Source organism: Vombatus ursinus, unplaced genomic scaffold (genome assembly GCF_900497805.2).
Source record: "Vombatus ursinus unplaced genomic scaffold, bare-nosed wombat genome assembly UNPS02014832.1, whole genome shotgun sequence".
NCBI lineage: Eukaryota > Metazoa > Chordata > Mammalia > Diprotodontia > Vombatidae > Vombatus > Vombatus ursinus.
Window position 1 is genome coordinate 50,597,306 of NW_020954610.1, and position 27,508 is coordinate 50,624,813.

Consider the following 27,508-nt stretch of genomic DNA (forward strand, 5'->3'; position numbering starts at 1 on the left):
GGGGTTGGACTAGATAATTTCTAAGACTAGAGCTGTGATTTAGACCTCTTTGCTTTCAGTTTCCTCATCTATATAGGAGAGGGTTGGACTGGAGGAACTCAAATATTCCTTCCGGCTCTAACATTCTGTGTTCTTTGATTTCAACCTAGAGTTTTAAACTTTTTTTGTGCCATGGACCTCATTGGAGGTCTGGTGAAGCCTATGGACCCCTTTTCTGAATAATGTTTTTAAATGCATAAAAAACACATGATGGCAAAGGAAGCCAATTATATTTAAATACATTCATCAAAATATATGTTAAAAAAAAAACAACAAAGGGCAGTCAGGTGGCACAGTGGATAGAGCATTGGCTCTGAAGTCAGGAGGACCTGAGTTCAAATCTGGCCTCAGACACTTACTGGCTGTGTGATCCTGGGCAAGTCATTTAACTCCGATTATCTCAAACAAACAAACAAAAAAAAAACCCCAAAAAACCAAGATTACATACCCCAGGTTGAGAACTCTTTCTCTGGTCCAACCTTTCACCCCAGCTCTGAGATACTGTAGAACTCTACTTGGTTCCCACCATTCCAAGTTGACAATGATAGATAGAGCTCAAAGAAAAAGAACTCTTCTCTGACTTAAATCCTATACACCCAGGTCTCTCTGGACCACCAAGCAGCCAAGAACTTGAGTGGCAGGGCTCAGTATGGCTCAGGCATCATCATCTTTGGAGGCCAAAGCCAGAGCACCACAACCAGACATTCCTGGTCTGGTACCCTCTGGCATAACTGGCCTGTGTTGTTGCAGTGTGGACTCCCAGAATCACTTCAGGTACATCAGACCTCAGGTTCCTTTTCCATAGCCCCATGAAATGCTTCTATCTTAATTCATGAAAACCCTGTTCACCCACTCACCCAGGAGGAATGAGCATTGCTTGAATCCCTGTAGTATCCTGGTACCACAGAGGGTAAGCATAGCTGTTGGCCCTGGCCTCCCACTAATAGTGGGTTGAATTCCCCCACCAGTGAGGAAGTGGAAGCAAGATGGTTCGTGGGCTTCTCTCCCCTTGTATCCCTGCATCCTTGCAGGCCTTTCAGATTTTTATTGTTATCGAGTTGTTTCAGTCATGTCCTGCTCTTCATGACCCCATTTGAGCAATGTTCTTCCTGTAAAGGACTAGGTACCATATTGTCCAAAGAGGGAGGGATGGATAAAATGACCTCTGAAGGCACAGTTAAGCCCACAGATTCTAGGATCGTTTAACTCGGTTTTCATTTTTTTGTTCGACAAAGTGAGTATTTTACATGTGAGATCAATTCTTATGTAATAATCTGGTAGAAAAAGATGAAATGTTTCTAGCTGGATCAGATCCTTGAATAATGTATGGAGGGTCCATGAAGCCCAAAGCATCACAGGAGCCAAAGTGAACTTATTCTGTGGGAGTTCAGGAGGTGATGGGTTTGGATTGTTGGGGTTTTTTGTTGTTGTTCGCAGAGGATAACAAGTGAGGAGTTTAGGATGGTGGCTCAACACCTTTGTGTTATTTCAGGTTGTAATGTACCTTCAAGGAACCAGTTTCAACATTGATAGCTCCGTGAACATTCTGGTGGGGCAGACGTCTCTCAACTACACCACGAGCTGTTCTTATACCAGACAGCAAATGGCGTTCTCCTGCTGGAGTAGACATAACAGCAGTGCTCTGAGGGAAGGAACTGGCTACCCAGAGGTGGTTGGCCTCACGGTAGTGCTACAGACACAAGGTAAGTAAGGTATACTGGTCTTCTATCTCCTTCCTGGGGCAAGAACTGGGTCCAGATTTTTACTCTTGCCTGAGGACATGTCAGAAGGCAGCCTACTCTCTGCCATTGCCTCTCTGGCCCAATCAAGCAGTCAGCAAGTATCTATTGTACATTTAAAGTAGTTGACCTTAGCCAGTAATCTTTGGGTTGTAGGGATGCTAGGGACTTCTGTTTTTAATAGCTAGCACTATTTGCATGTACTTTGCATCTCTATTCTCTTTTGATCTTCACAACCCTGTGAAGTGCTATTACTCATCCCAATTTTAGAGAGGGGGAAATTGAGGGTGAGAGAGCTTAAGTGACTTGCCCAGGGACACACGTCTAGTAAGTATCTGAGGCAGGATTTGAACTCAGGTCTTCCTGACTTCAGGCCCAGTCTTTATCTACTGTACCACCTAGCTGCCCCAGGGGGACTGGTAAACTTGTGGAAGATGAAAGAGGGACTTTACTAAAAGGGACTGAACTGTAGTCAAGTCTTAGAGGCTGTTTGTCTGGTATGTACATTATCTAGGTTCCTGGTTCCTCTTCTTCTTTCTTCTATGCCTGCACCTTGGGCATCTCAGGATGGATGTGACTAGTGTGGGGAAAAGACCCTGTGAAAGCAAATCTGAGGAAATTTTTGATGGGGAAAGTAGTTGTTAGCAAATGGCGGAAATAAAGTTTTGGATTACTTCTTCTCAGAGAGGTGGCATGACATAGTGGTTAGACTTTTGAATCTGGAGACAGGAATACCCGGCTTCAAATTCTGCCTCTAATAGTTGCTAGCTATACGATCATGAGCAAGTCCCAACCTCCCCAGGCTTCAGCTTCCTTATCCCATTCCATTGGACTAGATGACTATAAGGTCCCTTTTCACTCTGGGCTGATGATCATGTGGTTTAATTCAGCCTTCCATCTTATACAAGACATGCTTCTTATACCCTTTGTTGCTGCAGATCATCGAGAGTTTGTGGTTTATTCAAATAATCATAGGTATCTCATAAGTATTACGTGATTGGGGGAATGAAGTTAAATCAGCACTCAGTCTATGCAGTGGTAACTTAAACCATTGCTCTGGTTTGAAAATCCTAGTTAGTCTATACAGAGCAAAAACTGGAAGATGAACTAAGAACATTTATTAAGCACCAGCAAGTATTTATTAAGCACCTATTGTGTATGAGGCACTATGTTATGTTTTAAAAATGAAAAAAAAAATGAAGAGGTGAATAAGACATGGTTCTTGCCCTCAAGGATTTTATAATCTAGGGGGAAAAATGACCACTTCGTTTTGGGGGTTATCTAGAAACATGGTTTTCTTCTTCCAAACATCAACTCCCTGAAGTCTGAGAAAATCATTTCCAAGACTCAAAGAACTGATATTTTCCCAGCTTTTACTGCGGTGCTGAAAAGCAGGCTTTCTCAGCCAGGGGAAAGAACATACAGAGCTGACAGCTTGACATTTTCATTGTGTGGGAGAAAGGAAGGCTCGCTGGCAAGGAAGCGGGGCTTCAGCACCATCTGCCATGGACCCTCAGAAAGTGGCTTCATGGACGCCCCTCAGGAATCCACGAAGCTGCCTTGCTTGCAATGTCAAAGGAACTTTTGAAAGCATTTTTCCCATTGGGCCCATGAAGTAGGAAATATGGTTAGGCATATCTGGAGGGAATGTATCACAAGATTTAGCTTTCCAAATGAAGAATCCCAGATTTGCTCATAATGGGTCTTAGTTTTCCAAAAGTATTTTGAGATACAATGTGAGGGTTTCAAGTAAGAGAGAGAATAATTTCCTGACAGTGAAGGTTCCTGGGTTTTGGAAGAGGTGGTTGGAAAGAACTTTAGAGTCTCCTATATTACAGAACTTAAAAAAAGAAACGCAATAAAAAACTGAGTTTCAGAGAAGCAGAATATTTTAGGGGAAAGAGCTTTGACTTAGTTGTCTCTGGGTTTGGCTTCGAATTTCCGTGGACTGCTACTAGCCAGGTACATGACTTTGGGTCAGTCACTAATCCCTTCTGGGTTTCATTTCCATCATCTGCAAAATGAAATCTATCATGAGACAGTCAGGTGGCAGAGTAGACAGGGCACAGGAGATGGGAAGACCTGAGTTCAAATACTGCTTCAGATACTTGGGCAAGTCACTTCACCTTTACCTGCCTCAGTTTCTTCATCTATAAAATAGATATAATCATAGCACTTACCTCACAGGGTTGTTGTGAAATCAAATGAGATAATCTATATAAAGTGATTTATAAATCTTAAAGTGGAAATATTAGCTATCATCATCATTACTATATCAGATGATCTCTAAAATCCCTTCTAGACCTGATGAAGTGTGACTTATCTCTTTGACACAGTTTACTTGTGATTCTGGTCACAAGCAAGCAGACAGCACAGTTGACCTCTGAAGAAAGAAGTCGATGTGGTTTAGTGTAGACAGCAATGAATTTGGAGCCAGAGGGCTTGAATTGGATTCTGCCCCTACCCATGTGGGGTGGAGCAGTGTTGGACCGCATTAAGAAAGGCATATCTGCTAGACACAGGAAGATCGTGTTTCCACTGTGCTCTGCCCTCAGCAGCCCTGACCTGGATGGTTTTGCTCAGTCCTGACTACCACAGTTTAAGAGCGCATTGATAAGATGGAGAGAGTCTGGAGAAAGGTAACAAGATGGTGAAGGGCCTTTAGTCCATGTCATGTGAGGATTGACTGAAGGAACTGGAAAAAAGAAGACTCAGGGAAGACAAGATAACAGTCTTCAAGAATTTAATGGATTGTTATGTGGAGGAAACAGTGAGATTGGTTCTGTTTGGCCCTATAGGGTAGAGTTGGGAGCCATGGGTAGAAGCTACAAAAAGGAAAATTTAGAGTTGACATAGGGAGAAAACAAAGCTTCCTGACAATTAGGGTTTTCCCAAAGGGTAATGGGCCAACTCAAGAGATGTTAGATTCTCCCACCTGGGAGGTCTTCAAGCAGAGGCCAGATGACCCCAGGATGTTATAGTGAGGATTCCTCTTGTATATGAGTTAGACTGGACAGATGCTGAGGTCCCTTCCAGCCTTCAAATTCTGTGACTCTGTGACCCTGGGTGAGTCACTTAATCCTCTGGGTGTTAGTTTTCTCCTCTGTAAAACGAAAGGTTTGTACAAGATGGCGTCTGAGGTTCCTTTCAACTCTTAATCAATGTTTCGATGATCTAAAGGTCCCTTCCAGTCTAAGAAAATTACTAGATTGAGGCTGACTGAAAGATGCTCTCCATGGAGATAGGCTTTGTAGCTTTCTCTACCCATTGGTGGAGACCACAGAGAGCAACGTCACCCTCACTGTGGTCTCCATTCCTGTTCCTTCCTTCTTTTGGAAAGGAACAAAGGGGAGCAGAATGACCATGTGACAGTGACATCTAGCCAAGGGCGTAAGGAAATATCCTATCATACATAGTATGTGACATGAAATGGAACTGAAAAGGGATCCTCATAGATTATTTAGTCCAGCCCTCTCATTCTATAGATGAGTAAACTGAAGCATAGAGGGTAAGTGACTCACCCAGGGTCACACAGCTAGCATGTGTCTGTGACTGGATTTGAATTCAGGTCTTCCTGACTCTTAAGTGACTTGCCCAAGGTCACACAGGTATTAAATGTCAGAGGTGAGGAATATGAATCCAGGTCTTATGACCCCAGAGCCATACCCTTTCCACTGTACCTCTCTGCCTTGCCATTACTGAGTATTTTTGTCCTTCCACATCTAGAAACCCAGACCCAGGGCAGCGTGGACATCCAGGGAGGAGACAGGAAAGTCAGTGTGGATTTGGCAGCTCTGATGTCCTTGGAACTAAATGGGACCCTCAAGCTTGTGGCCCACATCCAACACACAGTGCCAATTCTCAGGCAGCTGGGCCTGCCCTTCACAACCCAGGTAATGAGAGGAGGTGATTATTCTGGTCCCTGAGAAGGGACCACACCTGGAAGGGCTACAGGGGTTAGTCACTTCGGCTTCCCAACCATTATCTGCATACTTTAGCCACTTTCTGGATGGACCATGGGTTGAAAAAAGTTTTACTCCAGGCTGGCTCCCTCCCCAGCTACCTGAAATATTTTTCTCAGGTCAAGTTGGTATGTTTACAAGAAATATGATTAGCCTTACTTGGTCTCCTAGGTAAATCTGCTGTGAAAAATCATCTCATGCATTCTGAAATTTTAAAAAGTGATTTTAAAATCATCTACCATTTTGGATTAGTCTTGCTATATTAGTCTATCCTCTTTCTCCTACTAGTTGTTATTCCAGGAAATCCTGGCAGCCAGTGAAATGAAAACATCCTTGGAAGTAACCTGTGAGTCTGAAACAAGTCTTCTCATTCATGTGAGGGGAAGGAATCAACCACTCAGGTGAGGAAAAGGTCTTCGGATCTGGGTTTCCAGACACTCACAGAGCCCTTTGGTCATGGACTCGTAGCATGTTTAGAGGCAGGTAGGGCAGGGAGAAGGGCCTGGATAAAATACTTATTAGCTAAATGACCATGCACAAATCACTTAACCTATCTGTGCCTCATTTTCCTTGTGGTTTAAATGAGGGAATTGGACTGAGTCGCCTCCATGGTTCCTTTAAGCTCTGAATTGATGATCCCGTGACCTAGGGAAAGGGAATATGCTTTGCTAAGAGGTATCTTACCCTCACATACCCCAGGTTTGATGGGTTTCCATTTAGGAAAAAAAATTATGTTGACCTGGCCCTTGGAAGGCAATGTAGTGAAAAGAACATTAAACCAGGCGCCAGAAGACCTAGTTTCTAGCCTTGCCTCTGCTACTAACTTGTAGTGAGATTTTCAACAAGACATTTCCATTCTCTGTGAAAGTTTCTTCATCTGTCAAGTGGAAGGGTTGACTTAGACAATGTATGAGCCCCCCTCTAACTGTAGTATTCTGTGATTTTGTGACTTTTCCATCTGAATTGACTGTGATATTAGATTCCTCATAGTGGATAGGGGGACAGCCTTGGGGTCAGGAAAACCTGGGGACAAATCCTGCCTCTGTCACATAACGACTATAAGACCCTAGGCAAGTCACTTAACCTCTAAGTTTCCCTGACAATTCTCTAGACTATAAATTATAGAAGAAATGTCAATCTGTCTGGTGGAGGGGATTTCCTATATTATAGGTTCTCTGCACCAATATAATAATGGGCCTGGACTGCCCTGCTAAAATAAGAGGGAATCTCCCGAGATTGCTCTGTATGTCCTTATCAGAGGCCATTATTAGTTTGAATGTTTGACTCCCATCTTTGAAATCCTAGTTGGGAAAATACTTGTGTTCTTTTTTCTCAAACTATACTTTCCATTCAGAGGACAATATGGTACAATCAAAAGAGTGTTGAATTCAGGGCCAACGGCTCCGAGTTCTAATCCCAATCCTGCCACTTACTTCATGTGTGATGTGACCCTAAACTCTGTGGTCCTCTGTTTTCTCCTCTATGAAAGGAGGGGGTTAGATTAAATGACCTTTAAGATCACTTGAAACTCTATGATTCTCTTTTCCAGAAAAGAACTGTATGTTACCAGCCAACAGCATCTCTCCTTCCTCCTCAATCACTTCCCTAGGACAGCCAAGCTTTCCACCAAGGTAACTGCTCCCTGAGGCCCATGTCCCTCTCTTGGCCAGTCCCTGAACTCTTCTGGCTCTTAACTCATTCCACATGCATCATTTTTTCTCTTCTCATGGCTGCCCTCCAAAGTGGAAAGTTGAAGGAGAGGGGTAGGTTGAAAGGGAGAGGGAGGCCAGCTGAGATTTGGAGGGGCAGTGTTAGTGACACAGAAGAATTGGTTAATGTGTTCATGTGTGATTAAGGGAGCTAAAGAAAACCCCAGGTGGGCTGCCCCAGGCTGCCCTTCAGAAATGGGGCTCCAGCTTTTAAAAACCCCATTGGTATTTGCATTCCTTAGCAGGCTTGCCTGGCACCCTCCATCCCAAGCCCCTCTGGCGAGTGTATCTGATCCCCAGCTCCCTGGAGATTCTCCCGCAGTGCATCCTGTTGGTAGGGCCCAAGTTCAGAGTCTGGGATAGATTAAAGAGCGGTCCTAGACCATCCAAATGCTCTGTTTGCTATTCTAGCTTCTCATCATCTCAGACTTTGTCTCCCAAGCTCAAAGGTTTTCTTTTTCCAAGCAAATGGTTGACCCGACGTCTCCCAACACAAGTTGTTCAGCGTTTCTTTTATCACCCTTGTGTCCTATGTCTGCTGGCAGAGCAAGGGGCCTGTCCCAAACGGGAGATGTCTGACACATGCTGATTTCTTGTTCTTACCTCCTCTTCCTTGGGGAGTCTGGGTCAGCAGAGAGCTCAGAAGAGCTCTGAAGAGCAATCAGACTTGCAGAGGCCCATTAGCCCAGAAGGGCTGTTTCTCACCCTGAGGCTAAAACAGACACAGTTAAAAGCAGCTGTCTCTCCTACCAGCCCCAGGACTGTGGCTAGCCTTAAACTTAATCCTCAGCCATGAGGTCACGGTGAGTGGTGACGAGCTGTTTACCTATGGTAGTGGAAAGGCATATGCCTGGATTTGATTCCCACCTCAGACACTTCCCAACTATGTAACTTAGAGTGAGCTGCAACTTCCCAATCTGTAAAATGGGTATGATAACTGCATCACCTTTGGAACTCATCATGATACAGTGGAAACAGCACTGGCTCTGTAGCCAGAGGATCTAGGTTCAAATCCTGCTTCTGAAATGTGATTTTGGGTAAGTCAATTAACCAACCCCAGGCCTCTGTTTCATCAACTGTGAAATGAAGGGGGTTGTATTAGATGACCTCTGATTTCCCTTTGAGCTCCAGATCTATGATCTTATGACCTGCCACACGGGGTTTTTGTGAGGCTCCAATAAGATGGGTAAAGTGCTTTGTAACCAGGATATATCATATGAATATGTGTATAGACCTATACATATGGAACGTAACTATAGTAACTAACATTTATATAGCACTTTAAAATTTGCAAAGCCCTGTCCATATAACATCTTATTTAGGACTCACAACAACCCTTTTGAGATAAATGCTATTATTATTCACAAATGGAAAACCTGGGCCCGAAAGCAATGAAATGACTAGTCCACAGTCATACACCTAGTAAGTGTCAGAGGCAAGATTTGAACTCTGGTCCTCTTGATTCTGAGTTGAGCACCTTATCTATTATGCCAGGGGTTGGCAAACTATGCCCAGATCAGTTGTGAAATGTTCCCTCAGATTCCTGATGAAGCAACTTCGTTTTGCCCTCTCACCCACCTAGGTGAGTTACTCCATGAGTGAAGCCGAAAGCATGATTGCCGTTGACCTGGAAAAGCACCATTTCCACGTGGCCACAAAGCTGACAGTTACTGCATCCAACCTCACTCAAGTGACTGAGCTGATGCATACAATTCCCCAGGTAAGGAACAGCAACTTGGAGGTCCTGTGTGGGAGCCAGAGCCCAGTGCTATAGCTAGGTCACAAAAGTGGCAGACTCTTTGTTTCCTAGGGAAAGTGTCAAGAAGTCAAGTGCCACTTGTCAAGTAGATGAAATTGGTTTCGGTCTTCTATGCCCCTCTACCGCTCCTGATATGTCCTCTTTCGGGTGCCATCTTTCATCTGAAGCACATGCTACTCCTTGATTACCCAAAGACTTCCACTTGGCAGTGCCCCATACTCTGACTTTTTCCTAAGTCTTCTCCATTAAAAAAGGGCTTCTTAACCTTTTTTGATTCATGGACCCCTTTGGCAGTCTGGTGAAGCCTATGAACCATTTCTCAAAATCGTGTTTTGTCTTTTTTTTTTTGTGGAGGAAATTTGGAGAGTCTAAAATTTTCTGACCTACTCCACCATCTTCCCAGAATCCTCTGCTAAAATCACATTTTTAAATGCATAAAATAAAATATGTAGGAGTACAAAGGAAACCAATTATGTTGAAACACAATTATAAAGATATTAAAAAGAAGTTCACCGGCCCCAGGTTAAGAACCCCTCTGTTAAAATATACCCCTCCTGAGTCCAAGTTCTTCTAGGGGGCCCCATTCTCAGACTGATAACAATGAACAGTAATGTTGGCTGATGTGGCCCTCCTCACATAGAACAGAATATCTATCCTAATGAAATCATTATCCAAACTGACAAGTATTTATTGAGTGCAAGACACCGAACTCCAACCCAGGTGCGCTAACTCCGAGTCTAATGCTCCATCCCAAGAAACCCAAGGTGTAATTAAACTCTTCCACCTTTCAGAAGTCTTCTCTCCTTTCAATCCATACCTACCCTGAGCCCCGACCTGAATCGCCACCCCAGGGCTGATGCCTCCTTGTTTTTCCTTTGTAGCTCAAAATGATCCCCTGGGAAATGGTGCTCGTGACCATGTATCAGAAAGCCAACGGGACAAGGAGCATCCAACAGTTGGTACTTTGGGACGGCCAGGAGTTCAAGTTCATTGGCAGCTACACAGGGCTCTTTCCCAAGTTCTCCAGGAGCGAGCACATGCAGGGTAAGCTTTGCAGTGGCAACAATCAGTAGGCATCCCTAGACAGATTAGGGCCAGAGGTTAGAGAAGGCACTAGTTATTTACTCCAGGAGTCCCTGAGCAAATAAAGAGATTAAAAAGTTTGTAATAACTTCCTAAAAGAGGCCGGTCCTGGCCTTAGCCATGTGTTTTAATCCCAAATTCATTGCTATGAAATATCCACTTCTAAACGGCAACCCTGGAAGTTAATTAGATGCAGTCCTAAAGGAAACAGTCTTTCCTGAAAAGAATTATAAATCACTCCTCTGTTAACCCCTCTGTTATTAGTTTCTGTGTCATGAAGGCCTTCTTCTGCCACCTTTAATTGTGCCATAAATGATTAGTGTGCAAAAAGAGAAGAGGCCCAGCTAACCCTACTGGGTCCCACCTGCTAATTTCCTTTGCTACCAGGCCAAGTTTCCCAGATTCCAAACCACCATCGATCAGTCAGTCAGCTAGCATTTCTGTAAGTGCACCTCTGTGGCAGGTATTGCATAACCATCATTCAGGGTTAGTTTCTACCCTCTTAGCTAGCTAAGGACCAATGAGTGGGAGCAGGTATCTGAGATGGGAATATTTGATGTATTACCACATTTCTACCATCGCCCCCTCAGTGGGGATCTCAGCCTTTAAAAATCATAGGATTGTCAATTTAGAGCTGGAAAGGACCTTGAAGAGCATCCAGTTTATCCCTCTTATTTTCCAGATAAGGAAACTGAGGCCCAGAGAGGCTAAGTGACTTGTTCAAAGTCACAGAAATAGTAACTGAGAGAGGTTTTGAGCCCAAGTCCTTTTGCTTCAAATCTAATACACTTTCCACTGTACCTCCAAGAGACACCCAGATTCCTCCTTAATCTGAGTGGTTCCAGGAAGGAAGGAAGGAGAGAGAGAAAGAAGGAAGGTGGGTAGGAAAGAAGGAGGGAGGAAATGAGGGAAGGAAAGAGAGAGGGAGGGAAAGAAGGAAAGAGAGGGAGAGAAGGAAGGAACAAAGGAGGGAAGGAAGGAAAGAAGGAAGGAGGAAAGGAAGGAAAGAAAGAGGGAAGAAAGAAGAAAGGAAGGAAGAGAGGAATGAAAGCAAGAAGGAAGGAAAAAAAGCATTTATTAAGTGCCTACCATGTGCCAGTTACTCTACTAAGCACCTTACAATTATTATAAGAACCCTGGGAGGTAGGTGCTATTATCCTAATTTTGCAGCTGAGAAAACCAAAGCTGACTCAGAGAGTAAGTGACTTGCCCAGGGTCACCCATCTAGTAAGTGTCTGAGACTGGATTTGAATTCAGGTCTTTCTGACTTCAGGCCCAGTGTTCTATATATCTCGCCATGATTGTGTGATTGGAAAAATATAGTCACTGGTAACCAGCCCTGATAGCCTTCTCCCTCCACTTTTCTCCCCTCTCTTACAGTGGAACTTGTCCATCCTCTCTCCATCCCTTTTCCTCAACATTCCAAGATCACCACGACCCTGCTACACTCAGTTCACAGCCATCAAGATAATCTAGTCATTGAATGGAATGCCAAGGAACAGGTAAAAACAGCCTGGGGTTAGGAGGGAGAGGAAGTGGAGCACTGGAAAAATATCATCACGTGTCAGAGACCTGAAAAGGACCTTGGAGGCCATTTGGTTCAACCCCTTAATTTGATTGACAAGGAACCAGGGCTCAGGAGCTTCCCTGGCTTTCTTCAAGTCTCCACTACAGGGCCACCTTCTGCAAGGTTTCTCCTGATCTCTCCTAATGCTACAGCCTTCCCTCTATTGAATATTTTCAAGTCATCCCATTTATAACTTGTTCGTATGCAGCCGTTTACATGTTGTCTTCCTCATTCGATTCTGAGATCCTGTCTTGCATTTTATCTTTTTTAAAAATTCCCAGTACTTAGCACAGTACTGTGCACACAGTAGGTGCTTATTCTTGGTATTCAGTTGTTTTAGCCATGAATGACTCTCTGTGACCCCATTTGGGATTTTCTTGGCAAAGATACTGGAATGATTTGCCATTTCCTTCTCCAGCTCATTTTACAGATGGGGAAACTGAGGCAAACAGGTTAAACGACTTGCCCAAAGTCACACATTTAGTAAGTGTCTGAGGCTGGATTGGAACTCAGGCCTTCCTTGACTCCAGGCCCAGCCCTCTATCTACTGCTGCCATAGTAGGTGCTTAATAAATGTTTATTGGCTTGCTCAAGCTCACATCATTAGTCCATGAGAGCTGAGATGAGAGCCTTTTCCACCATATCTCATGTACATTTAAAGAGGCAGCTGAACTATGTATGCTGGGTGTGGATGAGGCACAGGTCTAGCCTTGAAAAGCTTCCCTCCCATTACCCTTGAGCACAACACAATATGATCCTGAACCCGTCCCTGCTCTGTAGTCCTTCTCACCTAAATTACTTGGACTGATTCTTCTTTCTCTAGAATCTTCTATCTCTAATGGGTGGGTTCAACAGAATTTCTGTCTTTGTCTCTCCAGAAGAAGGCACAAGATAAGAGAGAAAAGGAAAATGTGGGACAGATGAGGAGGACTGCTCCCTATTATACACCCTACCTCCTAGAAAGTGGAGTCCCAGTCAGATCAAGTGAAGAAGTACCTATTCATCATTGACCATGGGCCAAGCACTGTGTTGAGGCTTTGCAGGCCTCAGGGAGATTCAAAGTAATAAATACTGGCTCAGGAGACCAAACCTTCAGTTTGGAATAGTCTTTCTTCTTCTTCTTCTTCTTCTTCCTTCTTCTTCTTTCTTCTTCTTCTTCTTTGCCAGGTAAGGGGGTTAAGTGACTTGCCCAGGGTCACACAGCTAGCACGCATCAAGTGTTTGAGGCCAGATTTGAACTCAGGTCCTCCTGAGGATCTAGGGCCAGTGCTCTACCCACTGCACACCTGGAGTAGTCTTCCAAGGGTCTTCAAGGGACACCTAATATTCTTTGCCTCAGGGCCAAGTTTCACAAATGTCAAACCCACGAATCAATAAATCCATCAACAAGCATTTATAAAGCACCCCTGTGTCAGGCACTGTGATACTCATCATTCAGAGTCAATTTCCTAACCCTTAGTGAGCTAAGGGCTTGTGAAGGGGGACAGGAATGTTTGATGTGTTACCTCATTTCTACCATCTCCCTGGATCTCCCCTGAATAGGGGTCCCAGCCTTTGAGAATAATCATAGGATCATTGATTTAGAGCTGGAAGGGTATTAGAGACCATCTGTTCCAATTCCTTTATTTTCCAGATGAGGAAACTGAGGCCCATAGCGGTTAATCAGGGGTGGGGGTTGGGGGGAGTGGAAGCTGATCAAAGCTTTGGTGCTCATGACATTTCTCTCATTGGCCTCTGACTCGGGCCAGGTGGTGCTGTCCTCCTCTCTAAAGCTGGGGAAGGATCACGTGCGTGGCCAGGTGGCTTTTGCTCATCCCTTCAACCTATCCTGGAGCCACATGGAAGCCAAGGGCCTGGCAGAGAAGAGGGGCAGCAGGTACAGCCAACAGGTGAGATTGCAAATGTTCCCAAGCTGGTACAAAGATGGGTAGGGAGGCGGTAAAGGGCACAGAAATGGATTGCAATTGGCTTTTTCTACCTGGATTCCTTAAGAGCGAACAGTCGAGGATAAAAAATGGGCTTCTGCTGTTGTTTGATTCCTTAAAACTACAAAGGTTTTATATCACATTGCTTACCATCTTAGGGAGGAGGGAGGGAAAGAATGGAGGGAGAAAAATTTGGAACTCAAAATCTTAAAAAAAAATTAATGTTAAAAATTGTCTTTACATGTAATTGGAAAAAATAAAATACTATTTAAAAAACGACTGACTTTGGGCAAATCACTTAACCCCTATTGCCTCAAAAAAAACCTATGAAGGTTTACAAAAGGTGGAAAGAGTCTCTAGAATCAGAGAACCTGGGTTCAAATCCCACCCTTCTATTTACTATCTATATATCCTAGAACAGGGCACTGAACCTCCCTGGGCCTCAGTTTCCTCATCTGTAAAATAAAGGGATTGGGCTAGGTTTCCTCTGAGTCCCCTTCTAGTTTAAGATACTGTGATCCTAAGAACCCCTCCTTCCAGGTAGGTCAGTGTCAAAACTGTTCAAGACGGCAGGCATCTATCCGAAGAAGAAGTATGTCTAAAGAGACGAAGATAATAAGGTCTTTTCTGCTCTGATTTCTTTTGCTCTCTTCAACTGGTACCCAGATCTCAGTCATGAGACAAGTCTACAACTTGGAGACCTAGTGTAGGTACTGGACCATGGTACAGAGCAGAGAGGGAGGGCTGCCAATTCAGTCCTATTATTCTGAAGCACATCTGGTTCTCACCTCTGGTTATAGGTACAACTTGCCTGGAATAGAGGGAAACCTGTCAACTTCCAGTTTTCCTGGGCAGACAGGTCAGAAGCTACCATCACCAACTGGGAAGGCTGTCTGACTGCATCCTCAGGACAGGTACATGTGATGTGGAGGGAGGCTTACCTCTCTGAGGGCATCTGAGGATTGAGAGAGCAATACCACGGGCTACCACTGGCCATTAACTTCAAGGGCTCTGCAATCAGTCGGTCAATAAATAAATGTTACCACCTGCAGGGATGTGCTAAGGGCACAAAGGAAAAAAGGAAACCTCAAGGAACTTCCATTCTATGGCAATAGGGAGCATTGCAGAATATATACAGTCCTTTAGGAATGAGTCCCCACCAGTTCAGGGAGAGGAAGAGTTTTGAGGAGTCATAAGCCTCTATGTTCCTGTGGGGGTTTGTTCTAAAACCTTCGTTTTTATCACGGTGCCTGTGCCCCAGGAAAATGTAAGTTCTTTGAGGACAGGGACTTTGTCATTTAAAAAAAACCAAAACTTTTTTATCCATAGCATCTAGCACAGAACCTTACACATAGCAAGTACTTGTTAAATGCTTTGAATTGGATGCCCACAGACCAAGATGTGGCACCTTGGACAGGCCTTGGCCGTGATGCTCACCTAAATCAGTTATTCCCCAATTTCTCTGGCACAAATAAAAGGCCTTCCTGCTAGAAAGACCAGGCAAAGAGGAAGTGAATTCTGTGTCAAGTTCAAACTCCCAAGGTGTTTCTTCTGCGTATTATAATTATATTTATATTCTATGCTTTGTATTAACCAACAAATGTTCTCTCTACCTGACTAGCTTTCTGAATCAGGATTCAGGTTTTGGGACCACACTTGGCTCTTAGGACAAGAAGAGATAACAAAGTACAGTCAATAAGCATTTATTAAGCACCTAATAGGTGTCATGCTCTGAAGATACCAAAAAAGGCAAAACCAAACTAAACCTAACCCAAATCCAATACTTGCTCTCAAAGAGCTCACAGTCTAACAAGAGGATCTGAGTTCAAATCAGACTATTACTGGTTGTTTGACCTTGGGCAAGTCATTTAATTTCTGTTTGCCTGTTTCCTCATCTGAATAGCACTCTGGGTGTTGTGAGGATCAAAGAAGATAAAATTGTAAAGTGCTTAGCACAGTGCCTGGCTCATAAGGACTATATAAATGTTGGCTGTTGGTTACTATTATTGTTGTTGTTGTTATATGCAAACATCAGTGTGTAAACATGATACAGACAGGATAAATTGAAGACAGTCAACTGGCTTTCTCTCTAAGTTCGGCTGCATTTTATTAAACTTTGAAAAAAAGCACTAAAGTATGATCACTTAATTTTCATACCAAAGAGAAAAATATCCCTTTTCCCAGAATCATTAATACCAATGCTTTTCCCTTGATTAGCTCCAGAAATTCCTGACCCTGGGCAATCTCAAGGCCTGTGGATCTGTAACTCAAACTGCAACAGTGTTCAGCGAGCATCTTGATCTGTCCTGGGACAGCCAGAAAGTCAAACAGAGTCTGAAATATGAGGTAACATGAGAAAAGCCAAAGCGATGCTGTGACAGCCAGGAAGAGGGGGGCTGTTTTCTATCATCTTGAAATTACTTATTCTCATGAGCCTGGAAGGAAGACCATTTAACTCCATCTCAATGCTGTCCTAGAAAATGGCACCTGAGATATCCCAGGCATGAGAGTTGATTTGATTCTTAGTTTGAGTGTTCACTTTTGTTTATTTTTTTCAACTGTAGCACCTCCATGGTGCTGGATTTCTTGGGGATAGGGCAGAAGAAGCTTCTTCAGTCCTTTCATAGATACAATGGTTTGCTCCACACAGCGGAAGGCCCTGGTTGCTGACCCAGGACATCTTTGACCTTTAAAGGGTCCACAAGATAGTAGCCAGTGTCAGAGGGGAAAGTGACACTCAAGGATCATATTACAAGTCTTTTCTTCTGGGGTACCCCAAATAGAGAGATACTGTGGATGGCTAGGATGTTGGTAGCGTTGAGGAGTAGGGAGCTGAAGACAGGACACAGGGATGTAGTTGGGCATTTTGTTGGGGCACATAAATGGGAGGGGAGAAGGCCCAAAGTCTGGCTCCTGCTGGTATGTGCCAGGTTCACCTGGGGTAGCTTGAGGAAACCTTGTATCCAGAGTCTTCTGCAGACAGCATCAAGACCTTATAATAGCTGGCTCAGAACTCTTGATCTCCCAGCTGGGATAGAGTTAGTGCTAGACAGATTTGTGAAATAAGGGCAGTTTGTCTTTAGCAATGTCTTCTCACCTCCCTTTCCTTCTTACCTCCTCTAGTTTACCTCCAATCTTCTTACCTCCTAGAGGAAAAGGATCCTTCTGCTTTGTTTCCCTTCCCCCTCCAGGACTTGCCCCCCACTAACTAGTTCTGAATCTGATAAACTCCTTTACCCTAAGGAAATAACAATTGTGTTCTCATTCAGTCATCTTTCCTTTTTTGTGGGGATCAATCCTTTAAGCCAAAAGAATGAAATCTAATTTCTGACATCAGCAACAGACTGGATTGTGAGGAGAGACATTTTTGGAGGGCTCTCCTTGTTCCCCCTATAAAACCAACAGTACCTAGGCATGTCTATGTATATGGGTATACGTAGATAGTAGCATGGGTATGTGGGCATGCCCTATTGTGGTGGAGAACACACTCCCATTGCTCATTCCCTTTTTCCTCAGGGTAAGGACAATAGTGTGCCTTTCTAGGGTCCACCAACACACTTGGCCTAATGGTATAGGTTGGACCAAGGAGTCAAATCCCAATGTAGCAGGCATTTTCTTTCTTACTGCAAAGGCTGCCGCCCCCAGCCTCCCTGGGTCATTCTATTCCCCACAGAGACACCGGCCACTCCGGTCAGATAGACTGCATGCAGAAGTGGTTCTAGAGAATATCTTCTTGACCTCCTGCCCCAAGCAAAACTTCCTGGGAGAAATAGAGACTAACTACCTGAACCATCTCAGCCATTCTCTCAGACTGGGACTCTGTAATCTTTCCAGTGTAAGTCATACCTACTCCGTAGGAGAAGGGGATTTGGGGGGTGGATACTATTGGCTACTGATCTGATATTTGATGAGGCTAGGTTTCCCACAGCCAGAACAAAGGTCACGGGTTATTCCCCACCAGACACTAGCCCAAATTACATTTAAAAGATGTTCTCTCATTCCTCCTATTATTTTCATTTTAGCTGATCTAACTCAGTACTCAACGCGGACCTCCACAGCCAACCTTACAAAATGTGGCTCTCTGAAATGCCTTTTGACACCTTGAACGCAGAACCGATGGTTTTCTTGAATTGGTCTTGGGTTTTGTTTTGGGGAGGCAGTTAGCCTGATGGGGGTGGATTCAGCGTCCAGAGTTTAGTTTAGAGACTGCTTCCGTTTCTATCTGCAGGCTGTTGCGATCTCTGGAGAATATCTGCTGAACCAAGGTAGCTTCGTGCTACACTCTAGGGGCCTGCTCCGCCTCGCCCCAGACCCTGGGCATGGTTTGGTGTTGGTCTTGACCCTCAGGAACCACAGTACTCCAAAGACTCAAGACTTCTCTGGAGAGCTAGAGGTGACTAGAGTTTCAGTACCATCCCTCCTCCTCCTACCTTAGGCTTGAGGATGGGAGAACCCAGTTTAACCATTCAGTTTGGAACCTGGCTCCCCTAAACCCTGAAAGAACAGGCAGACCCTGTCCTTTGAGAGATCCATTAGGCTTTGATTTCAGGGTGACGTTGTTTTAGTCCACATTAAGTCAGTAACTCCCTTTGTGACCCCTGGGAGTCAGTTCTGGGTCATGCTGCCTGTCACAGATGAGCTCATGTACCAGGAAGAGTTTTGAAAAGTAGCATGTACAAATGTGAGGTATTATTACACAGCCAAAAGGAACTGGTCTTTAACCCAGGGTGAATAATGCCTGAATAACCCTGCTTGTCTCATCAAGGGCATTTGAGCTCATTTACAAGTGAATCACATTCTTTCCTATGGTGTTTCCCTCGAAGTGAACTCGGTTACAGGGATTTGCTTCAATCAGAGCTTTATTGTCTAAAGATGAGGTTGCTGCAAGCCTGGGAGTGGGACAGATGGAGGGGGGTGCCTCTTTCCAAGAAGATCCCCCATGCCTTTGTGAGGAAGGATTAAAAGGGGTGATTGATTACCATTCTTGGTGGGGTTGGGGAGGAGGAGGGACAAGGAGGGTCTTGTTAATTGGGACATCTGGATGCAGGCCAAGTGAGGTATGTGCTGGGAGGGAGCAGGTTCTGTGTTGAGAGTTCCAGAGCATGGGGAAAAAAAGGCAGGGAATCTCCCTAAGATCTCTCCTCTGTATGGTCAATGCAGATCTCAGAATATGCTAGTCACTAGCTTTTATTATATTATTATTATTTATATTTTTATTATTTATCATATTGTTATATTTATAGTCCTTTTACTAAGGGGGTTTGTTCTATGAAGTTTGGATTCAGTCACAGGGCCGCACTTGAGGACCTAGAAGGCCACATGTGGCCTCGAGGCTGCAGGTTCCCCACTCCCGCACTAGTGCCTTCCCTCCATAGCTTCTCTCCAGCCATGGTATACGTAGCTGTTTGCATGTCATCTTCTTCCTTAGGCTATGAGCTCCTTGAGAGCAGGGACTGTCTCTTGCCTTTCTCTGTATCCCCAGCACTTAACTCAGCTGCTTAATAAATGCTTGTTGACTGACTTAGGTCATGTATGATTCTATTGCCTTAAGGATCAAATTCAAATCTTTGGAATTTAAAACCCTTCACAACCAGCCTCCAACCTGACCTCCCAGTCTTTTCATCCTACTTTGCTCCCTTTCATGAACTCTTGGTCCGGGCAAATTGGCCGTCTTGCTCTTCTTCTCCCCATCACATTCCATCTCCCACCTGTGGGATTTTTGCACTGGCTGTCTCCCATGCCTGGATTTTACTCACTCCTCACCTCTGCCTCTGAGAGACAGTCTCTAGTTTTCTTCAAATAGTTCAAATACCACTTCCTATGTGTTCAGTCATTTTTCAGTCGTGTCTGACTCTTCATGACCCCATTTGGGGTTTTCTAGGCAAAGGTACTGGACTGGTTTGCCATTTCCTTCTCCAGCTCATTTTACAGATGGGGACACCGAGGCAAATAGGGTTATATGACTTACCCAAAGTCACACAGTTAGTAAGTGTCTGAGGCTGGATTTGAATTCAGGAAGATGAATTTTCCTGACTCCATGCCCAATACTCTTATCTGTTGTATCCCCTAGCCTTTCCTAATCCCCCTCACCTGGCGAGACTAGCATTACTCCCATTGCCTTATTTATATTTTTATAGACTTACATGTATATGCTGTGATTCCCCCAATAAGAAAGGGAGTTTCTTGAAGGCAATGTATCCCCAGCCCTAGCATAGTGTCTGACATATAGTAGGCATTTATTAAATGTCTGTTGATTAATTGATATGCACAGGTATTGGGGCTCATGACTTGGTGGCTGAAGTGTATACCAATACCAAGCAAGTAGTGATTTGTAAAAGCCCAGATCAACTTGCTTCTGAGTTTCCATTCCTAAGAAGGACAGTGCCTGGGGGCAGCTAGGTGGTACAGTGGATAGAGCTCTGACCTTGGAATCAGGAGGATCTGAGTTCAAATCCGGATTCAGGCACTTGACACTTACTAGCTGTGTGACCCTGGGCAAGTCACTTAACCCCGATTGCCTCACCAAAAAAATAAAAAAAAAAAAAGGAGAGTCTCTGGTGGACTCTAGGCAGGTGTGGTGGGCACCAGGCAACCTAATTGTAATTCCAGCAATAATACAGAGACAGCTTCCCTCGCACCGTGTGTCACTTTGAATCGGTTGTTGGATGGTTAGGTGATCTTTGCTAAAATTGTGGCTCAGCAAGATTTCCTGGTACTGGTACTGTCCACTATTCTCCCCATCCTATGGAAAGCAGCATAGAAGGGGAGGGGGAGGAGATGCTTTTCTACAGTTAAGGGAAGCAGGAGGAAAGTTTAGCTTCCTAGGGTTATTTCACCTAGGACACAGACATTTCCAACCGGTTAGACAAAGGTAACTTTCAATGATTGGGAGGCTGAGTAGGACCAAACTTGACCGGATTGGACCTTTGATACATAGAAGGAAAGAATTGGGCTTTCAGTATGTAATGAGACGTGAGATTGAGTGCTGGCCCTGGAGTCAGGAAGATGAGTCTTCCTGAATTCAAATCTGGCCTTAGACACTTGCTAGCTGTGTGACCCTGGGCAAGTCACTTAACCCTGTTTGCCTCAGTTTCCTTATTTGTAGAAAGAGCTAGAGAAGAAATGGCAAACCACTCCTAGTATCTTTGCCAAGAAAACCCCAAATGGGGTCATGGAGGGTTGGACACAACGAAACAGCTGAACAACAAAGAATTTTAGACCATGGCCTTATTTGAGAGTTATTTGGAGTTGAGAACGGTATCTTCTTGGCATAAATTTTTAGGAAAGACTTAGAAGTTTACCTTACTCTAGACTGGGGATTCACAATAAGGGGTCTAATCCATGGGTATAAGATTTCAAGGAAGTCTATGAAGTTGGATGGGACAAAAATTACATCTTTGTTTTCACTACCTTTTGATTTCCTTTGTAATCCTGTGTATTCCATTTTATGAATTTAAAAACATTCTGGCAGGAGTCCATAGGCTTCACCAGATGCCAAAGGGGTCCATGCATAAAACAAGATAAGAACCCCTTATCTAGACAAGCCTTGAAGGTCTAATGGGCACAGTTATCTGGCTGAACAACCAGTCAACCAGAAAGCATTTATTAAGCGCCTAAAATAGATGAAAACACAAGGCGGATTGTGACCCCAAGGCTGGCCTTGACAAACTTTCCACAGTTGGTAGGCATGGCACGGCCTAGTTTTTTGATATGGAATCCTGGATCATCTGGCCTATTTGTCAGTGATCCTTGGGATCAAGATGGGAAAGGGAAACATATAAGCAAGTAGGAGAGAACAGGGAAACAGCCACTAGAGGTCAGTAAAAAACCTTGATTCCCCAGGGTGTAGCCATACTAAGTCTCTCATGCCCCTGTTTGCAATGTGGAGACTGAGTTACATTTTTGTCATTATCATCATCATCTTCATCATAGAATTTGTATAGCACTTTAACGTTTGCAAAGAGCTTCATAAATATTATCTTATCTCAATTTCGCCACCATCCTGGGAGGTAGGTGTTACTATTTGTTTTTCTCATTTATTCATTCATTATTCATATTACAAATAAGGAGACTAAGGTAAGTAGAGGTTAAGTGACTTACCCAGGGTCACACAGTTAGTAAGTGTCTGAGACAGGATTTGAACTCAGATCTCTCTGATTCCAGGTCTAGTGCCTTATCTACTATGCTGCCTACATGAGGATGATCAGTACATCTCTCTGTGGGAGATCTGGACAACAATGTTCTTTCCCAAAGCCAGCATTGGGATTTTTCTCATGATTCCACTTTGTTGCCTGTGTGACTTTGGGCAAGTCATTTCCCATCTCTGGACCTCAATTTCCTTATCTGTAAAATGAGAGGATTAGACTAGTTATTGAACTAAGGTTCCGTCCCAGTCATGCAGGGTGTCCCAAAAGTCTTACTGCAGTTTTCATAATTTAAAATTATAAATTACAAATTATAAAATTAAAATTATATCTACGAGCCTATGAAAAGTGGGAATTGAACTTCAAAGCTGATCATCTCCTAAGATAAAATATATGCTAAAGCATTTTGAAAATTGTATAAAGTGCCATTGTATTCAGGATCAGAATCAAGAGAGAGACCTCAAGGGGGATGATCAGCATCCCTCCTGCTTTGAGGGGCACAGGAGTTCTGAGAGGCTTAACAGATGGAGGTGAGAAGGAAAATCCGTATGGGAAGTACCTTTAAACTCAAAATTCACCTTAGGTGGACAAGAGGGAAGAAAGGTGGATAGGAGAAATTAGTGGATTGACTTCCCTCAGCACTATTTAGCCCTCTGAGAAAAGGATAAGAGGGGAGGGCCTACAGAAAGGAGCTCTGGCCAGAGCTGGACAAAGCATTGAGAGAAGTCATCAGAGCCTTTTTAATTTGCAGACTCACCCACCCAGCAAAAACGAATGGATTAACTGATATCAGGCCTCCTAGGCAAGGAGGGATTCTTCAAAGTGTTAGGTACTTCTCTTGGGGACATGCAAAGAAGCATCCCTTCTAAAAAGAAAGGAGTATGAGTGGGACCTAGAGGAGGGATTCTAGTCTGGAGAGAGGAAAGCTACAGGGCTTGAAGGGGGGGAAAGCTGTAGATGCCACTAGCTGGAACATTGAAAGAATCTCTCTCTGGTTGTGGGGGTAACTAGAAAGAAGAAAGATTGATTGCTTTTTCATTGGGGGAGGGGAGAGTATTGAGGGATGTCCAAAGTGAGCAGAGTACTGGTGTCTATGGGAAGGGGTGGTTAGAAGCTGGCCTGGGTACTGAGAATGCTAGAACATGGAAGAAGAGACAGAGACTGATGAGTGTGCGTTTCAGGAGGAGAACGGAGAGAGAGCATAGGGAGAGTAGGGCTGAGGTCACACCTGCCACCCCGAGGCACTGTGCAGCACTTGCCTTATATCTCGTTCCTCTGGGTAGACATTGTTGTATGTAAATGTGTGTGTGCAAGGGTGGAAGGATCATGGTTTGTTTTCTAGCACAACTCCTGCGCCCCAAGCATATGGTTTGTTCTCAGAAGACCAAAATGATGCTGCTATGTTGGGGTCAAGGCTGACTATGGCTGATCAGACCAATGCAAGCTCAGCAGGCTCTACCACAGGTCGGGCACAATAGTCCATGTGAACATTTGGAGTGAAGATGTCTCTAAATTTGTGCATCTCACATTTCTTATAAGCTACTACAATTCGGCTTTGCTCACAGAGCACAGCGCCTTCTTTGATGCAGGCACGCCATGCTGGGCAGTCCTGTGCCAAGGTCTCCCATGTCTCACAATACCAAAGTTCTTCGGAGAGACCTTGAGAGTGTCCTTGTATCACTTTTTCTGACCTCTGTGTGAGCACTTGCCTTGTGTGAGTTCTCCATAAAATAGTCTTTTAAGCAAATCTGTGTTTGACTTTCAGTGTGGCCAACCTATCAGAATTATTATGTTCTCTACATTAGAGTTTGAATGCTTGCAGTTCAACTTGAGAAAGGACCCCAGTGTCTGATACCTTATCTTGCCAGGTGATCTTCAGAATCTTCCTAAGATGGTTCAAATGGAAATGATTCCATTTCCTGGTATGATGCTGGTATACTGTCCACGTTTCACAGGCATAAAACACCACATGAGCAGGGATGATAGCTATATGATCAAATTCTGCCTGGTATAACTTCTGGTATAACTGCCTGGTATAACTTCTCACTGGGTTGTGGGTACGGTTGAGCTTGATTCTAGCTTTCGGTTCTTAAAGGAAAAAACCTGGGTGGGAGGGAGGAGGTGGGGGGAATGGGTTGCTTAACACTTCCACCTAGAGCTAAGTTATATCTCCCTCAGTTCGGGGAAGAACTACAGGTTCCCCGCCCCCATCCTCTCAGTGCATTCATGCAAATCAGAAAGGGAGCTCTATCAGGGAGTCTTGAGGTGATGACTAAGTCCCCAACAGAGCCTCCAGAAAGTCAGATTTTGTAATACAGTGGGAAAAAAGCCCTGGCTCTGGAGGGAAAGGACCTGGGTTCAAATCCTGTCTCTGGTTGCTTTTTGTGTGACATTGAACAAGTCTTTCTGGGTCGGGCACACAATTGAGTTTGCTTCCAGCTTTCTGTTCTCAAAGAAAAGAGAACCTAGTGGACCTGTTTTCGTCATCTGTAAAAATGAGTGGTTTGGGGGCAGCTAGGTGGCACAGTAGATAGAGCACCAGTCCTGAAGTCAGGATGACCTGAGTTCAAATCCGGCCTCAGACCAATCACTTGACACTTGCTAGCTGTGTGACCCTGGGCAAGTCACTTAGCCCTAATTGCCTAACCAAAAAAGAAAGAAAAAAAATGAGTGGGTTGAACTAGATGGTGTGTAAAGTCCCTTCCAGTTGTAGAAGGCTATGAAATTAGCAGGATCAAATTGGTGGGTCTCTGATCTTGGACCCGAAACTGCATTCTGGTCCTCATGGCTCTGGGACACTGACCAGCATTCCCATTCCTCAGGCTACTGTTGTCCCCTCTTTCTACTGTCATACAAAAGTACAGCATGGGCCAGTCCTGGGATCCTGAGTCAGCGTCTAATTCTGGTCTTTTAGGAATGGGGACAGGTGGGGGAAGGGAGGCAGGCTGCTTCTTCTGCTTGCATCACACTGCCATCTAGCGGCAGGTGCTGGAGGGAAAAATGTCCCTATCTCCTTGAACAAATGTCATATTCAGTCCCTTACAGCCCATATTCCACAGAGATATGGGCTGCTTTTTCCCATCATCATGCCCCCAGGTCCTCCATTCCTGCAGAAAAGCTTAATAACTATTCCTATTACTTCCTCCCGTGATAGAAATAGCAACCCTAGCATTGGACCGCGGAAAGTACATTGACTCTGCAGTCCAAAGTCCTGGATTCAAATTCTGCCTCTGACCCTACCAAGGTGACTTTGGATGAGTCATTTAACCTGCTCTGGGCCTCAGTTTCCTTAGCTGTAAAACGAGGGGGTGGATTAGATGGCCTCCAAAGTCCCTTCTGGCTCTGTCTAGACCTATGATTCTGTTCCCACAGATAGTGGTGCTGTACAGTTTTCAAAATGCTTTGGCACACATTTTCTCCTAGAAGATGTTCAGCGACCCGTGGATCACGTCATATATTATGTCATATATTATATCATAGGATAAGAGCTAGAAGGGCCCTGAGAAGTCACCTAGTCTAACCCACTCATTTTACAGATGAGGAAACTGAGGCCCCGATGACTTACTCAGGGTCACCCAAGTGACAGATCCTCCCTTTGTAGTGAAAGAGGCAAGATTAGGACCTAGGTCTTTGGACTCCAAATTCAGCGCTCTAACCCCCTGTACCACTCTTTCTCTCCTTATTGGCCCCGTTTTAAAGATGAGGAACTGATTTTATGGCTCTATGTAAGTGGGCATGGCAGGTCAATGCTGGAGGTTTTGAGGGCAAGGGAGCCTCCGGTTTGATGCCTACATTACCTAGGGGACCACTTAATTCCTCTATATAATAGAGGCTCTGTTATTACCTTTTTACTTCAGAACTTAATGTTTTCCTCTGCATCATTATTATTCAGAGCTACAGGAGGGAGGGAAACTGGGGAGCCAGAGAAGATTTAAGGAAGATAGTCAGTCCTATTGTTTTTTCTCCCTTCACTCAGCACATCCTCAGACACGCTTCTCTTGGGTCCTATTCTAGAGGGCAGGAGAGGGTTATGATCAACCCAACAGACTTAAATATCTCTCTCAATTATAGCTGAGGGCACCAGGAGATCAGCAAGTAAGCCTGCTGGGAAGGGTCACTGAATCAGCCTCTCAGAGTGTAGTCCTGCTACAGGGAAGCATGGAATTAGAGGAAAAGTTGGAGTTGACAGCTTCCCGAGCCCCAGACTGTCTCCGGGCTTACCTGGCATATGGAAAAGGTCGGTGAAGGCAGCAGCAACCTTTGGGAATATGTATGTGTATTTTTGGGCATCTAGGTGGCATGGTGGATAGAGTGTTGGACCTGAGGTCAGGAAGACTCCTCTTTCTGAGTTCAAATCTGGACTCAGCACTTACAAGCTGTGTGACCCTGGGCAAGTCACTTAATCCTGAGATTTGCCTTAGTTTCCTCATCTGTAAAATGAGCTGGAGAAGGATAATGGGAAACCATTCCAGTATCTTTGCCAAGAAAACACCAAATGGGGTCATGAAGAGTTGGACATGACTGAAAACACCTGAACTGAAATGTGTATATAATACAGAGAAAAGGACCATCGAGTCTCATAGTTGAAAGGGCCTTCTAGGTTCATCTTGTCCAACCCATGTCTGAAGCGGTATGTTCTCTGTAACATACTGGACAAGTGGTTATCCCGCCACTGCTTAAAGATTCAGTGATAGAAAACTCACTAACTCCCAAGTGAAGGTATTCTATTTAGGAGTAGTTGTAACTGTTAGGGAAATTTTCTTTATATCCAACCAAAATCTGCCTCTATCCGTTGTTACTAGTCTGTCCATAGGCCATATAAAACATGTCAAATGAATATTGGGTGGTGCTGGTGGTGGATTGTAATTAATAGAAAACTCAAACAAGAAAAGACAAATTTACATTTAAAGAAATTTTAATAGATTTAAAATATTATTTATTTATGATATTGCCTAGATTTCCTCCTTTATCCCTCCCCCTCCCTAGAGAGTTATTCCTTTTAACAAAAAACTTTTTTTTAAAAAGAAAAAGAAAGAAAAGAGAAAAATAATTCAGTAAAATGGAGCAACATATCAAAAAGCAAATCTAATGTTAAGTGCAATGTTCCACACTTGTGGACCCCAACATCTGCAGAGGAGCAGGGGAGAGAGAGAAGAGATATCTTCTCACATCTCCTCTTTGGGAACAAGTTTCACTTACTTTGAAGGGCTTACCCTGATTGGAGTTGATATCCTTCTGTACCCCTAGGGAAACCCTCACTTTGGGGGGTACCAATGTGACCTCAGTCCCTGGCAATTCTTCCCAGTAATCTATCTTCAGTCTGACTCAAAATTTATTTATTGGACACCTATTGTGTGCCCTGCACTGTTAAGTGTTGTGAAGAATACCAAAATGTGCTCCCTGCCCTTTGAATTCACTGTCTCCCATCCCATGCTTGGAATGTACTCTCATCCTCCCCACCACCTCTTAGAATCTCTGGCTTCCTTCAAGGCTCAGCTCAAGGGCCTCCTTCTATATGAAGCCTTTCCTGATTTACACACACACACACACACACACACACACACACACACACACACACACA

The 27,508-nt window shown here is 44.2% G+C and overlaps 1 protein-coding gene across 2 annotated transcripts in view; it reads left to right on the forward strand.

Moving 5' to 3' along the window:
* LOC114025554 overlaps positions 1 to 27,508 on the forward strand; it is a 76,663-nt gene that overhangs the window by 11,657 nt on the left and 37,498 nt on the right. For both annotated transcript variants that reach the window (XM_027839013.1, XM_027839014.1), the window contains 14 exons: positions 640 to 813; positions 1,532 to 1,742; positions 5,505 to 5,671; positions 6,029 to 6,141; positions 7,290 to 7,371; positions 9,032 to 9,169; positions 10,090 to 10,252; positions 11,672 to 11,793; positions 13,607 to 13,747; positions 14,584 to 14,697; positions 16,001 to 16,129; positions 17,457 to 17,618; positions 18,012 to 18,176; positions 25,999 to 26,164. In XM_027839013.1, the coding sequence (XP_027694814.1) occupies positions 640 to 813; positions 1,532 to 1,742; positions 5,505 to 5,671; positions 6,029 to 6,141; positions 7,290 to 7,371; positions 9,032 to 9,169; positions 10,090 to 10,252; positions 11,672 to 11,793; positions 13,607 to 13,747; positions 14,584 to 14,697; positions 16,001 to 16,129; positions 17,457 to 17,618; positions 18,012 to 18,176; positions 25,999 to 26,164 (2,047 nt within the window). The remainder of the gene's footprint in view (positions 1 to 639; positions 814 to 1,531; positions 1,743 to 5,504; positions 5,672 to 6,028; positions 6,142 to 7,289; positions 7,372 to 9,031; positions 9,170 to 10,089; positions 10,253 to 11,671; positions 11,794 to 13,606; positions 13,748 to 14,583; positions 14,698 to 16,000; positions 16,130 to 17,456; positions 17,619 to 18,011; positions 18,177 to 25,998; positions 26,165 to 27,508) is intronic.